Here is a 17,502-nt window from a genome sequence, read left to right on the forward strand (position 1 = left end):
TGGCACATCTTATACTACGCTTTGATAGTACCACATTTTATTAGATATTTTTTTTCACATATTTCAATAATATTTGTAATAATTTATAATTAACGCATTTTATATTCTTTTATGTTCGTTTATTATATTTTCGGACGTAGTTGTGGTCGAGGAAGGATATTATTGCAATATAATAAGGTAATACAAAGCGTAAATCTATAAATCAAAGCAACAAGTACCGGTCGATCGGTGGTGGTATACTTTTTGTCGTTTCAGCCAAGGTGTGATGGTCGGGCGGGGGGTGGTGATCCGGGGAGAGACGTCGTCGGGTCTCCCGTAGTGGCGGTCAACGCACGAAACCACTGTGACCATAGCCCATAGGTGACTTTGGGCGGTAAAACTAACCACCGAAGACATTACGACCGTGACGGTTACGAACGAGTTTCGCGCCGAGACCGTATACAATACAACGACAAATAATGACGACTAACGACGATGCAACACAACAGCAACAACAGTAACAACAACAACAACAACAACAACAGCAACAGCAATATCATATCCATATATATAATTTATAATTTATATAATAATATATGGTAGCTATAATAATATAATAATATATTATATTGAGAATCCCTGCGCTAGCGTTAACGCGTTAGTAGCGACCGTGTGTGTGTGTGTGTGTGTGTGTGTGTGTGTGTGTGTGTGTGTGCGTTTGTGTGGTGTGCGTGCGTGAGCCGGCAAGCGCAGAGTATAGTTTTAATATATAATACGTGTGCGTGACGTGTATGTGTGTGTGTGCGGTGCGAGGCGCTTGTGCGTGTGCGCGCGCGGAGTGGCACGGCGCATTGCGAGCCTGGCGGTGGCGGTGCGGGGACTGCGGGCTGCGGGGGAGGTTATCCGCGTGTCGATTGGTCGGCTCCCTGCTCTGCCCCGTGTGGTATGCGGCCGACCGGACGACGAGTCGAGAAGTCCGCCGCGCGTGTTCGCATCGTCGACATTAGTGTACCGTCCGGTTCAAAAACACGTCCGTCGTCGCCGGCGCTCAGTACGTCAGTCCACGCACAACGCGCGCGGTTATGCGCCAGACAGAATAATACGTACAACGTACACACACACACACATACACACGCGTCAGCAACACGAGTGTTATAATAATAATAATAATAATAATAATATTTTAATAATACGCGACACGAGTGCGCGCCGTTAACAAGTGTCGGACGTAACGATATAAACGACGAACAAATAAATAAATTAGGTATATATTTTATCGCGATGGTGGTTAAATAGGTAACCGTACGTTATTGTCGTCGTGATCCGCGGTCGAACGTCAGTCTCGAGTGAAAGAGACACCGAACAGCCGGTAATATATCCATAAATAACAATAATAATATTGTAAAATATTATCGCGCCGGTTTTCGTCGTCGTGCGCCGTTCATTCGCGTTTGCCGTCTGTTCGTGTCGTCTCCGGAATTTTGGATATCGTTTCGCGTCACTGCAGTGTCTTATCGTGTGATGGTGCGTTATCGGCGCGCGGACAAAGGTAGTGTTCCGGCGGCGCCGGCCGCCGTACGCCGGCCGCCGCGATAGGTGCGCCGATCCCGCAGTGATGACGATGTGCCGCCGGTAGGGTTGTCGCCAAGCACAATAATCGTACCAATTATAATAATATCATCACCGCCGACAACCGCGCGAGTACCGCCGATATCCGAGTGGTCGGCGTTCGTCTCCACAGCGAACCCCCTCCCCCAGAAACGAGCGTAGCGGTTACCGCCGCGCGAGCCGCCGAGGTGATGCCCCATGCGAGCGAAGACGGAGGCGCGGCCGGCGAGGACGCGTGCAGCTCGGACGAGCTGATCGTGTTCAAGGACGAGGACGGCGGCGAAGACGTAGTCAAACGGTCTTCCGATAAAGTCACCGAGGAGAAGTCTGACCTGATCGACTTGTCAGAATCTGAGGTAAACATCGTCACCCCCCCGTATGATGCAATATTAATTTAGCAATATAAGTAGTAGTCATTGCCGTCCATTATTTTTTTAACCACCACTACAACCGGGTTGCCGACCGTTGTGTCCTTATTGTACGCGGGTAGTGCCGAAGCGGTAACCCCCATACCCAACCCATTATTATAATTATTATACTGTAGGTGCGATATTATATTATAATAGTAATTATCGTTTAATGGTTTTGTTTGTTTTAATCCCGAGCTACAATTCAAATCCGAGACCTTGCATCCCACCGAACTCGAACGCCGGCGTTAGTTAGACGATTGCCAAAATCTCCTAGATTGTTGTTTATCTTATCCGTGGCAAGTCCAATTACAATACTAGGGGTTGTTTCACGACGAACAGGTGAAAACAGGTGTAACACCAATACACCATTGTTAAGCCCCTCTCGCCTCCGTCCCGAAACCCGTGATTATAATAATAGCCCTCCGTTGAGTATACATACACACACGTACCTACGTTAACTAGGCGTAAAAAAATTCATATTCGATAATTTTATGTTTCCTTAGTGTTCTTTCTCTCCGACTCTCCCCCTCTCTCACGCACGCACACACACACATACATACACATACGCCTCTCTGTCTTTCTCTCTCTGGTTCTTTCTTTCCTTCCTTCCTTTCTTTCTTTCGCGTCGTTTGCGTGAGGATTTATTTGTTTCCGTAGACGTTTTGCGCACCAGACCGAGACGCTGTTAATTACGGGGCCTGCGGGTATCGCGTTACCCATCGGCGTCGTAATGAATTCAATTAACTGTTCGGAATAATATAATATACGCCATGTATAAGCGCTCAAAAACACAAACACAAACACGCTCACCAACACCTAGACGCCCCGTCAATCATAAACACTTAATCAGGCGACAACTACCGACAAGGTCGTTACTAAAAATTTATTTTTAATAACCGGGCTCTCCGCGAACAAGGAAGACACGTGCAACTGCACACGTAATTATGTTGTACCGTGTACGCACAATGCACATTTAAATATCCTCGTCGCGGTTGATTTTTACACCTGTATTATATTCATATCTTTTCTTCTTTCGATCAATTAAAAACGTTGCTTATTATTTAGTGCTGTGCATATAAATTATTATTATATAGGTACTATAATATTATAACAAACACGAGATTCGAATCGATGCTCATGTGCGTTAATAAATATAATATGCCGCGTATACTGTACATACTGCAACAACTGCAGGCTGTTCTTTCGCGACCAGCATGCGACATCCTGACATTCGGAGAAATATCAAATATCTGTGGTGTAATAATCTAAGGAATTATAAACCGTGTAATAAGCGAATTTTCTGTATATGATGGCGGTTATACTTTGCCGTGATTGTAACCCAACCACCCACGGCGGCACACGTAACTTGTAAAAAAAAGAAGAAATATGCACTAAACGCATCGTCGTACATAATGTTATATTATATTGCATACGTCTTATTATTAGGCCACCGCCGCCTAACACTCCCCCCGCGGAGTGTGCAGCGTGTGTGTAAATGCCGAAAATGTATTTATTTATATTTTTTCTCTGAAATTTCGATTTACTTTTGTGTGTTGTCGTTTTGATCACCGGGGACCCTTTGACACAATAGTAAACACAATAAAATGCGCACCTCCTGGGATTGAGAGATTCGTGGTGTGCCCTCTCGGTTCTTGTTTAATAATATTTTGTGCGGTCACAAAAAAAAAAGAAAAAAAAGAAAGACGGGCGAAGAAGGTTTCAATACGTTTGTATTGAGAGAACACATAACATTATATAAAGAATGCCGGGGAAATATCAACCCTACAAGTGTTCGAAACCTGTTCCGTTTGTTGTGTGCACAGGGATTACGACGAGAAACGGACTCACGGTGTGTTTCGGTATTGTGTCCCGCTGTCAAGGAATTACTATAAATTATTATCGCAGGCGATCGTTTTCGGAATTGCACCACCCACACAAAAATTTGGAAGGGGGTCCGTGTATACATATATATATGTGTGTATAAATAAGAATTTAATGAAAGGTTATTTCAGATGAAACAAAAAAAAACGAATAAAATAAATAACGATAAACCAACAATAGTTAAAATGGCGATATTTCGGGTGCGCGTTTTTGCCATATTATAACAGTCTTTTACGACATTATTATTATTGTTGATGATCACGCTCTGTAAAATATATTTACCCATACCACGCATTATATACATAATATAATAATGTTAAGTATATGGTTATAATATTATGTACACGAGTAACAATAACCGGTACCATTAGAAGTATTTGATGATTGATAGTAATTACGAGCACTTTTATAGATGATTGGCGCGAGCTACTTTAATTTACTCGGTGGTGGTAATGGCGTAATCTGGTTACGTTGCGTAATTCCAAGAATATGCCTATATATACCATGTCCGCAAGATGATGGACCACTACGGCTATAATACCATCGTCTCACCTCCTCCCTATGTACACTAAGAATAAAAAAGTATTAAATTCCTTTTTTGGATATAAAAACTATACGGGATAATGACCCTATAGTGCGAGACCTGCAATCGGGCACCTTTATATATTATATTATACTCCTGCTTGTGGAAAACGTAATTTCATATGTCTCGTGTATAATATAATATTATTATTATACTAATTGAATGTAATATATTTGATAGAATTGCAGAAGCTTTGGCGTAATGGAATTACGTACATGCGTATATCTATCTATACGTGTATAGTGAGTTATAATATTAATAAAATATAAATTTTATTATACGCACTTAAATCAATGCGGAGGGAAGGGGGAGGAAGAGTAACTCGCGCATGTTCACTATAAAATTGTTCGAAAAAAATAAAACTATAGAGAACATGACCGGTTTAATTGGCGTCCAGGTATAAAATTGGATAACAATTGGCTCGGTGGCGCTCCGCGGGGGCGCCACGGCCCATTGCATTTTAGCGTTATTAGGCGCCATCCCAGCATGATGAGGCTAAGCGCTCGTCCGTTTCACATTTAAATATATATAAATATACATATATACAGACACACCGTGTTATATTACCAAACTTAGGCGTATCATCGTCAGCCGTTACTTGTGTATACCTATATATAAGACACGCGTTATAGCGTATTGTATATTATATATATATATGTTATAAAATATAATTGTCGTTAGGCTATAGAGGTATATATAATACCTATGATGTGTGACTTATACGCCGCCGGCTGACGTTAGTATATAAAGGCGATTATGAGTGATAATATATTATGTATTATTTGTAGTTATTTTTAATCTCAAGAGATTACATGTACTTTAAAATTGTCTTAAGTCTGTATAAAAAATTGTTTTATATAAATTGACGTTGTATCTACAACAATAATTGTTCATGTTTTTTTTTCATTTCAGAAAGTCAGTTCAAACCATCGATGCTCTCCTGTAAAAAACAGCAGTTCTACTCCTGATCTCAACCGAAGTAAGTACCCAATAGTAGCTCAAAAACGGCTGTAATTTTGATGATGGTGTTCAATGGAAAAAGGCTATTTGTTTCCTGAGTTAAACTATGATACATTAAAATATATGCGTAGTATTTTTATCTCATCGGTTTTCGATGGCCTTTGTCGTAAAACAAACTTTTCTCTGCGCGTATTTAATAATAATTAGTGATCCGCCGCCGCCGATTTATTGTGTATATATAATAATAGTTATACCGAATCGGTAATTAGGAGGTACCTGGACAGCCGCGAGCGACAACTATACCAGGCGCAATAGGTCCGGCACCTTATTTCTGTTCTCCGTCCCACACGTTTTGATCCGGCGAGCGCGCGCGCGCATAGTCTGACCGGATAACCGGTGTAAATTTACATTATTTTCCGATATTTATAAAGACCGTGCGTAATTTATCGCGGTACATTAACGAGACCGGTGCGTGTATAACAAACAATAAATTTAATAAACAAAACGACGCGTCATTCATTCGCGGAGAGGGAATAAAAAACCCGTACACATATAATATTATGTATATACGAGTGTATACAATACCCGCGCGCAGGGACCGGTCTGACAAAAACCAAAACGGCTTATTGCGCGGGGATTGTGTATTTTAAACAAAAAAATTACACCACGTGGCGTGATCGTTGTTGTATGCGTATATTGTGTGTATTTAATTTCGAGTGAGAAAAAATATCTACCCAAATCCCATTTCTTGCCGCACAGGTAACGCGCACATCGAACATGTGTTGAACACACTCGACGGGTGGCGGTTCTCGGAATCTGACCGAAAGAATGTCATTCTGGGTGGTGACGACGGTGGTGGGGGTGGTTGCGGTGGCGGTGTAGTAGTCGTGGTGGGGGTCGTTGACGCAAAAAAAAAAAAAATTATATATAATAATATAATACGTAATAATAATAATAATATATAAATCTCAAAACCCTCGCACTCTTTCGCGTTTCCTCTGCAGCGTTGTATGGTCTGCAGTATATTATGTGTACGACACGATATTATGTACAGTCACAGCCTTACGCCTTTCGTTCGTATATTACATACGTACATATATACTCCACATTTAAACAGCCGTATGCGACCTTGAACGTCGTATATTGTCCACCGAGGAGAAGCGCGCATAATGACAGAATAGCTAATAACAATAATAATAATAATAATAATAACAACAACAATAAAAGAATAAAAGAGGTGGTCGAACCGACGAGCGCATTATAATAACCCGAGAGCTGACGACGCCGTAGCCGTATAATAATTCTCCAGCGCGTGCATGCGTACTTATGTATGTGTGTTTGTGTATGTATATATATACGCGTAGGTATACACATGCATATACACATACACGTACAGTATAATAAATATATATACATAGATATTATACAAGTATATATTATGAGCAATGTGAGGCACAGCCATAGTAGTCTCTCTGGGCAGGGCTCCGCGCACGGTCTCGGGGCGGGGTCCCGCAAGGCTTCCTAAACGAGGCTCGTTTTGTTTTTTGACACCGGACTCCCTCCCCGCGCCGCACGTTCTTCCCTAGCCGCAGAGCAGTAGGTTCTTACGCTTTCTTCGCACCCCCTCCCAGCCCGATCGCCTCCCGCACACCACCGTCGTAAACCTGGCGGCGACGGCGACGACGACAACGACGACGACGACGACGGATCTTTGTTAGCCGTGTATGAGTGTGTGCTCTGTGTGCCAGTGCTATCTCTCAAGCGGTGCTCGTTAACCAAAACCGTACACGACTACTGCGCGCGAGAGAGGAGAACCGCCGCCGCCGCCGCTGTAGTTGCGACGTTGCCGATGTGTTCGTGCGAGAGAGAGAGAATGATCGAGAGAGGAGAATCTTCGGAGATTTATTATATTATGCCGCACGCACGGTGGGTGACGCGCCGTGTATATCACATGGTCTCTCCCGACGACGACGTCACACGCCGCAGCACCAGAAGCAGCCGGCTTATTATGCATTTTATTATTATTATCATCATTATCATCATTATCATTGTCATTATTACTGTGTGAGACGGTCGTGTGAGTGTGCTTGCATGCGCGAACCGGAGATGACGACCGCGTCGAGGAGTTGAGTTTGGGCAAAAATCGTAAACACAATAATATAACATACTATAATATTTAGAAACTCGACCGAGCGGCTATCTTAAAAGGGTTTTTTCCTTGCGTGTCTAGTCGTCGACGGTCATAAAACTTCAACATATAATAATATAATATATTTATGTCTTCGTCGTCGGGTCTTTGCCGATCAGCATCACCGCGCGAACATTCAACATACGCAATAAAATTATATATAATATATTAAACGCTAATATTATGACGTATTATAATAATGCACATTGCACATGGTGTACATACCATAATACCTCCGCCACGATAAGTGGTTTTCCAAAATAACTTCTTTAGTTACATATTACGATTCAGTAGTCACGGCGACTTTACGACAAACTTAGAAGAAAGAAAAACAAAAACATACACCTGAATTGAAATGTCAAAGTGGACAACAGTTTTTATATTGTTAGATACCCATATGTATATATATATATATCATATTATGTATAATCTGTACCATCTATAATGATACAATTCGTTTTTCTTACATAGTTTGTATTTTTACAATTTTGTTTCAAGTGTTTCAACTATAGATATAGATAGATTTGGCGTGTTGTGTAATCATATTAATTTATATTTGATAGTTGATACGCTATTTTAATTAACATCTGATGTATTTGAACGGGTTAAATTCTTGTGTACATAATACATGTATAAGTAGTGATATATTATGTGTATAGTTTATAGAAATTTAATTTCTTTTCCAGTTGCTGCTTTACTGCTTTAGATAACATATTTTAACTACTGACCGTGGTGTCGCTTCTGAACATTATTATTTATTGTTTTAAATCACTGCGTAAATCGTGTTTCTTGGAAAAATATGGTTTATTATGTATGATGATTATATCAACCAGTCCGTGCTGTATGCATTTTAATATTTATCAATTGTTAAAAAAATTGGTTTTAAAACCATTTTAAGTCTGGGTAACAAATACATAATCTACGAATGAAAGAGTTTTATTTAAAAAAAAAAACCTTGGTTGTCCGTGTTGCTACTACTAACGTTTTTTACGACTCATACAAAGTCCTATAATTTTATTTTATCATTTAAACACAGCGGCAAAGGTGAACCTGTAGCCGTTATCAGTCAATTACACCAATTAAAAGTCCTACCATCCAATGAACATCATATTATTTTCTGATTCAATCATAATATTATAATACTTCTCGCCTTCTCATAATATATATATATTAAGCATTTTGCAATATCAAGCTAATGCTCATATACACGTCATATTATATTGTTATCATTATTTTTAATATTTAATTATATTATTGTCGTGAATATAAGGTGTATTAATATTTAATATAAAAATTGATATCAAAAAAAAAAAATTATTCTATTTTTCTTTTTTTTATTTGGCCATGAAATTGATTTATTAATAATAATTTTTAATTTTTCTGTACACTATTATTGTATTTACGTTATGTCGTAAAAAATGACCGCAACTAATATTTTGTGGACCCTTTCTGTATGGTAATATTTTATTTAGTTACTCGATCCATACTAATTTGAATTTTGTGTTTTTAAATTTTATTCGGTTGTCGTTGTTTTTAGTACAGAAATATTTTTGTCACGTATCACCAATAAATTAATATTAAGAAAAACATAAAATATTCCAAATACTATTTCTTTTTGTACATACATCAAAATACGTTTTTGTTTAATATTTCGATTATTTTAATAGGTTTAATGGCAGTTGTATATATTTATTATATGGTTATACTTTAGCTTTGTCAAGGATCACTTGATTCCCGCAAATAAAAGTGTAATTAAGCAGCTGTTAAAATTAAGTTTTTGCCTAATAACTATTATAATAACGTTACAATTAATAAGCAACTCATATAATGAGGCGGTCACTTATTCAAATATAATATAGTTAACGGCTATTGTTAGCTCTTCTTGTTTTTGGTGTTGACAGCATCCGCTGACTGTACCATATTTTTCTGTTTTTTAGAAAAATGATTAACTCACTATGTTCGTGTTAAATGCATAATCAACGCGTGCTGTTCAAACAAAGTAAAGTGTGTGCTCTCATCGTACTCTTAACAATAATTTGGTTCATTACTTCACATGTATATTATATATGTATTTATTACATTTTTTGATAATATATATTTTTCTTTTATTTGAGTGACTATAATCTTCAACCATAAAATATAATTTATTTTTAAATATTGTTATTTGTTGCTAAATTGCTATTATGAAATACAAACCGAAATATTGTATAAATAAAAGAATTTTTTTTTTGTTTTGTTAAGAATATTTCTTCGTTTGTTAGTATTAAATAGCCTAAGAAAATACAATCTGTAAACTGAATAAGAAAAAAAATATAGTTTCTAGAGGCCTATTCTTTTTGATATTTATAATACTGCAATAAAATAACATGGTCTTTTCAGCCAACAATATAATTGGCTGTAAATAGTATATTTCTTATTGAATCCACCAATATATCAGTTTTTAATATCTGCAGGGTTGATCTTATTTGCTGCAATCCATTAAAGATAATATTTATTTGTTACAGGTAAACCAGGCCCAACTCCCCACCCACCTGCTTTCAACATGGGCTATCTCGTTGCACCTTATCCATCGCCCTACACGAACGGCACCACGTCTGTGTCAATGGTAAGTTATAACATTTTATAATTAACTTAATTGTAAGTGTAAACATTTTACATTTACAAATTTGTAATTACTAATGTTTAAAAATTAAAATTAAAACGATAATATCTAATATTTACATATTCATTAAAAATTAAAATTCTCAAATAATCTGTTATATTTTTGCGATTGATATAGTATGTAGATAGAAAGGTACCTGTCAGTCAATATTCAGATATTCTATGTATTTTAAGGAAGGTTACAGACGTTTGATGCTTAGTCTTTTATCAATAAATCTTTGCGCCTTTTATTTCTTTTGTGGTTTGTTATGAATGTTATGGTAAGCAAACTATCGAAGAATTTTGATGAAATCGTTTACAAAGACATGGTCTAAATGTATTGTAAAAATTCACTGAACTGCGAAAATTATGTTGTATACCCTTAACCTGAAGTTTTGACTGAACTAGAAACCAATGAGATTCTTCACTATGAAGTAAAAATATTTTACTGGCTTGATGAGAAGATTGATACGTATAAGTCTAATGCCAAGTAAATAATGATTTGAGATTTTTAAAAAAGACTTTTCTAAATTAATGATGTTGGTAGAAAATATCTTGAAGTATCTATAATATACCAGATTCGATAATAATAATAATTATTATTTTACAATAATAATGTAAACTATTGACCATTTCATTAAAGTTCTTAAAAAGCTTAATAGAATACTGAAGCCAGGTGTTCATTTATCTTTGGTCGCATCGGGTCAGAATAATAGTGTAGGTGTCATTATTATAAGTTTCATATCAAAGATAGATCTAAACTGAGTTCGGTTTAATAAGTTTATTTAAAAAAGTTATAAAGATACGCATACAAATGATTAAATATTTTGAACATTTATAACAACATAAACATATTATAGTAAAACTAAATAAAATTAACTTAATATATTAGTAATTTTGAATTAATACTAAATTATCCGAAGATACAATTTTATTTAATAAAATAATAGAAATATATGTAGGTAGTCATATAATTGAATCATATTCTTTAGTCATTTATGGTTTTCGTTCTGTAAATTATTGGAGGAAAATTGCAATTGTATCGAGATGTATAAAATGTTATTTTACACATTTTGAATAAATAAATAATATAGGTTTTTTTTTTTTTGATCGGAAATACTGTTATGTATTTTATATAACATTAAAATTTATATGTTAGGTATATGTATACTTATTATAGTAACAGTAACATAAACATTTTCTATCGGGGAGAACGATTAAAAATAACATGAAAAGTAAGACCAATAACAATTGTATAAAGTTTTAAAGAACGAGATACTGAGTTTCTTTGGCCAAAAAAACAAACAGTTCCTATAGGTATGACACTACATTACGACTTGAGATATACAATGATTTATTTACATAATATATATTAGACATAGGTTTTCCGTATACGCGTATAATAAAGCGACGTATGGCGTACGGTAGTTTAATCTTGAAGAGTATAAATATTTATTCGAATTTCGAAACATCCGAAGACGAGTAACTACAATTGTTTACATCGCGCCCGCGTTATAAAATTAACGTTTCGTGTAAACCTAGCTGCGTGTCGTGACGACGGTCGTCGGATAAAAAAAAGATATATCACATTTTGTCGATACGTTTTACCTTTCGACAAAGGCAAACACGACGTCGCGCTGCTGTAATGCCTAATACGTATAATAATAATACGTCTCTGCCTTAAGTCGCGTCGCGCGCTGTCTGCGGAATTGTTCACACTTGTATCGACGACGTGTGCGTAGTTAAGTGTAAAACTGTAAACACTATTACTACTACTACTACTACTAATACTAATACTAATACTACTTGTACTAGTACTACTACCACTACTACTAATGTAGTTATAGTAGTATTACTACCGCACTGCCGCTATAATAATAATAATAATAATAATAATAATAATAATAATAATAATATAGCGAGCGATAGGCGACGACGACGACGACGACAGTTAATTCGCGTCAAACATAATAACACCGTCTGTGGTCGTGTGTTCTTCGGAATCATTAAAAATTACAATAATTATATTTAACGAGAACGGCGGTAATTTTATTTAAACCGGCGGCGGCGGCAACAGCAGCACGGCGGCGGCGGTTGAAACAACAACGGCGTCGTAGCCGTCGTCGTCGGCGGGTCAACGCGTGTAGGTGTGTGCGTATGTTATCGTGTGCGTGTGTGTGCGCACAGCGCGCGCGCCCGAGTCTGGTTAATGCGGTTACGACGGACGCGTTCGGTATCGCGGGCTACAAACAAGGCGGGTAATTTGCCGATGACAAGGGGCCACCGGTGACGGGCGGGGCGGCGGCTTCGGCGGCGCTTGACACACACACGCGCGCGGGCGCGTTGCCGCCGCCGCCGCGAGCGCTCCCACCACGATAGCCGCCGTCGTCGACGTCGTCCCGCCGCCGACGCGCTTCGCCGCGCGCGTAGTGTCGTATAGGTCGAAAACTGGTTTGCCTGCCGCCGTCGGCCGTTCGTATCAATGCGAGTCGTGTATGTGAGTGTGTGTGTGGCGGCGGTGATGGTAGTGGTGCGCCGGGGTGGACGACACTGGTTTTTCGGATCGGACCGACGGACTGGACGCGCGCGCGCGCGAGGTGTGGCATACCTGTTGAGAGAGAACGCGCGCGCCGTGTACGACGACGACGCGGCGGCGGCATTAGGAGCTCTAGGTATATAGCCTTGAAGAAGAACAACCGCCGCGGCGCGCCGGCCACTTACTATACGGCCATTGTGTGTGCGTGTGCGTACGTGTGGACGGTGTTGCCGGACTTCCGACAACCGGAGGAGCCCCGGCTCTAACCATGTTACTCGCGCGCGCGCGCGCGCGTACACACATATACACACGGCGTACACGTTCGGCCTAGCGCGTACTCCGCACCTCGTTGCCTGTAATCGGACGTGATTGACCCGAACTCGAGCTCTCTTCTCTCGGTTCGTCCGTCCGTACGCTATTATAATATTAACAACCGAGTAAATCGCCGCTGCCGCCGCCGCCACCGCCGTCCGTCGCCCGTCGCTCTACGCGGTGTCTAGTCGTCGTTACGAAACGCACGCGGCGTGAGAACGATTATATTATACACAATATATTATAATGTATACATATGTGTGTATGATATACGTACGATACGTGGTGGTGCACGAGACGGTCGGCGGAATAATAATAATAATAAATTACGGACGGACGAGATTTGTTGTGTTGTTTTCGATTTTTTGTCCCCGTCTACCGCGCGCGTTTTTTACGCGGCACGAGAGGGAACGGTCAGTCCACTCGTGAGCCGAATTTTTCGTCCCGTTTTGACGGGACAATACCGTGTCGTGATCGTATGCATGCCTCGTGCCACATGTGACCCACGAGATTTCAGTTTTTTTAAATTTTTATAAGCGTTTAGTACCAAATTTGTTTGTGGGCAATTTCAAAATCAATTTTACCGTCATCAGATCACAATATACTGGCGATGTTGCCATAGCACAACTGTACAAGTATATACTGGTAGTGTATACACGTATAGTCGATGAGATTTGAAACGTAGACCAGGAATGCAATTTTTACACTATATTTTTCTTTTGACATTTTGTTGGCGACTTTTTGTTACTGTCAGCTTAAACTATGACGCTTAAAGGATTATGACTTAAATGCAATGCACGATGATCGTTTTATTATTATTTACCTTTTATAACATAATATAATATATTCATAGGTATATTATAATTTACTGATTACCGTTAAAAATATTTTTCTTTTCGTTGTTAAGGAAATACTGATTCAATATCAGCTTTACAATATAGACATACATGTAGGCACATTAATAGTATTATTGGGGGGACGGAAGGTGTTTACAAAAAAAAAAAAAAAAAATAGAGACACTAAAAAATGCATATAATTTACCCACTTTCTTGATGTGTCTGCTCACAGGGTCCTGAAGACGCGTCGATCTTGTCGGTTATGAATGTTTTGGTCAAAAAATGTCCGTGTAGTATTTTATGATAAACGGTATGATACCTATTTATTATCGTGTCGGGGAAAAAAATAACCCAGTCATTTTTTTCTTTTCTTTCGTTCAAAACGTCTCTAAGCGGGCACACGATGACTGTTAGTTTTCGAAGTATAATAATAATAATAATATATAGTATAGTATTATACTATGTGCTTTGGAATTCGATACGTATATATAGAATGAAATAAAATTATATTAATGGTTTTTTTTCTTATATAACATAATATAAAACCGGGTGGTTGTTCGACCGTTATTATTCAAACAATCTGTTATTGAAAAATATTAGTAATGCTTTAGTCATAATATATATAATCGACCGATTCGACCGTGTAACCAAAATTAAGGAGACAATATTTAAGTACTAAAATTCTTAAATAGATTTAGACTAAGAACAATATGTATAATTGTTGTGATAAAATTAGTACAGTAGAATTTTTCTTTTATTAGATAGTGTGAAGTTTATTAAAATTGTTCATTGGTTCATAAATAACTATTAAGAATAACTATTATTTGCGTCCTAACTTCGAATAGTTATTTATTTAACGATGACAGGTAGAGACGATCTAGAGTGTTAGAAATGTGTTAAGATAATAAATAATATTATATATCTATGTAAATTTGACTAGGTAGGTATACGATTTATATTATGAAGTAATATATCATAGGTTACTGTCTGCCATAAAGTTACTTTAATGAATAATAATAATTCGCTTAGGTATAATAATACTTCCTGTCTGCGGAGACAATTCAGTGTCGGAGATTGCCGTTAGTAAAAAATTATTTTTTTTTTGTTATGAAATTCAAAAAGTTCTGTCAACCTATTTACCTTGAAAAATACTCGTTATACACGTGGTAAATATTTAAATATACTTTTTTATTACTGTCTTATGTTAAGTAGTATAGTCTGTGGAATAGTAAAAACCCAACTATCCTTTAAATATATTTACCTAAACAGTAAATACTAATGAGTAACGACGAATCTTTTTTTTTAGATTATGTTTTTTTTTTTAATTTACAATAATGCTTTTGTGTATATTATATAACGATATACAACTATACACAACGATTTAAATGTTTGTCCAATATGAATAATGGTGGCTATTTTCCGTTTATCATAAGTTATAATCTAGGCAGCACCGAGTAGATCGGAGTAAATACAAATTATGGTGAATACGTATAAGTTTTAGTACTAGGTTGTAGTCTGTTATTATATTAGCCATAACATGTCTTTTTTTATTTCATGATACAAACTATTCTAAAATCATATTTACTGTATTTGTGTTACAATTTTAATCAGCTTATAGTACCTAGTTACGTAGGTACTGGTGATTTTTTTTAAGAGTTAATACTAACGTGTTTTTAGATGAAATTAAAATAATCTCATTGATTGATTATATATTAGGTACTAGCAATATATCATTAATACGTAGATATTTGGTGTAGACATTTTAAATTTTAATACCAAACTGTTGAATTTTCATAGATAATAGATTTATTACTATATTTAATATTTAAAAAATAAGATTATTTTGTATTTATGTGTAATAGTCGTTTTAGAACAACTTTACATTTAAATAAGTTTCACGAATCCTATTATAAACCAATCTTCGTTTTACAAAAGATGTATAGTGTTTTACAATATTTTACTGACTTGCATGGAGATAAGAGAAATGAGACGAACATCCTACACCCTAGGTGCTTACTTATTATAACTCATGACTCATGAGTATAATAATCCAAAATAAAAAAAATATATTTAGGAAATTATAAAAAGTTATTTAGCTATAAAATGAAAAAAAAATTCCCCAACAATAAATCGTTATCTTGATCACATATTGATAGGTACAATACTCTGTAATTATTATAATATTATCCAGACAATATTGGATTAATGTGTTTGCTTTGAAACGCTGATTATATGGCGCTCGAAGCGAAAAAAAAAATTCATACAATTTTTCTTGTGCACACGATGAATGAAAGACCGTCGATTTTTTAACTACAGTGCGAAAATAACACTGCTTCCCAAGTAGTTTTTCGACAACAAGAAAAAAAAATAATGAAACCAACCTATTGAATGGCCATCGACATCATGTGAAAACTACTACACGCCTGGCGGCCGTATATACACCGCCTATATATGCCTTTTTATAATTATTATTATACTTGTTGAAGATTGGTCCGGAGTCCGGACCTATAACCAGTTTCGTCACAGCTGTCAATGTTATTCAAACACTATTATAAATATAAAAATTCGCGGCGGCCGTTTAAAATGTTGTTTAGTCATTTTGGAGATGTTTATGACGTTGACCTTCACCATATGCCTTGCACACCCCTTTAAAGGATATCCTTTTTTTCAAAATAATACGCACATATTTTTCTGTTCAGATGTCAACACCCCATATTAAATTATAACCTATAAATTCCGTACTGAAATTTTTTTATTAAATATACAAAAATATTGAATTTATAGTACAATATGAATATTGCTTATTAATCTAAGTAAGTACTTTCATTTATGTTGAATAAGCAAATAATATAAAATAATTAAGTTATATAAAAATGGCTTTTTCGATTTTCATTATAATGTTAAAAATTGAAAGTGTGGTTGTACAACTTAAAACAAAACATAAAATATTCCAAACAAATGTTTACTAACGTTCTCGGTTTTACTTGTAGAATGTCAAAATGTTCGTTATTTATTTTACATTTATTTTATAATAACGAACGTTTACTGCGACAAAGACATGTATAAGATTCTTTGTGGGGCGCGCAGGAGAATTCTAGTTGGGGTAACTCTATATCGACTTACTATAATATACTGCAGGAAATTATTTATTTTCAAGTTTTTCATAGTTTAACATACATAATATATATAAAAATGTATATTTTATATTTTTATTTTAATTCTGCCGCAATTAATGATTATAATAATATATTTGTAAATAAATCGAAAAATTAAAGAATGAAGAGTTGTTCGCAGGATGTGCAGCTGTGTTAGTGTAAACTGACTGTTAGCAATAAAAACATATACATAAACATATATTTTAAATGTAAAAATTACAAATCATTGAGTTTTCGTTTTCACTTCTAACATATATAGAGAGTACACATTTAGAAGGCGAATAGAGACAGGTGTTTTAAGGGTTTAGATCTAATAAAAATGTATGTTGGCGAATGCCATCTGTAATGTGCTATTATAGTAGTTGAGGTGGGTCATGGGTGATTCAATAAAACGATAAAAACAAAACGAAAACG

The 17,502-nt window shown here is 36.6% G+C and overlaps 1 protein-coding gene across 1 annotated transcript in view; it reads left to right on the forward strand.

Moving 5' to 3' along the window:
* Positions 1–934: 934 nt before the first annotated feature.
* The window catches only part of LOC132930656 (protein pangolin, isoforms A/H/I/S), a 54,715-nt gene continuing 38,147 nt past the window's right edge, over positions 935–17,502 (forward strand). Inside the window, 3 exon segments of the mRNA XM_060996638.1 lie at positions 935–1,943; positions 5,374–5,440; positions 10,114–10,214. Coding sequence (XP_060852621.1) covers positions 1,779–1,943; positions 5,374–5,440; positions 10,114–10,214 — 333 coding nt within the window. The 5' untranslated portion in view covers positions 935–1,778.

The sequence above is a fragment of the Rhopalosiphum padi genome, chromosome 4 (genome assembly GCF_020882245.1).
Source record: "Rhopalosiphum padi isolate XX-2018 chromosome 4, ASM2088224v1, whole genome shotgun sequence".
Taxonomy (NCBI): Eukaryota; Metazoa; Arthropoda; class Insecta; order Hemiptera; family Aphididae; genus Rhopalosiphum; species Rhopalosiphum padi.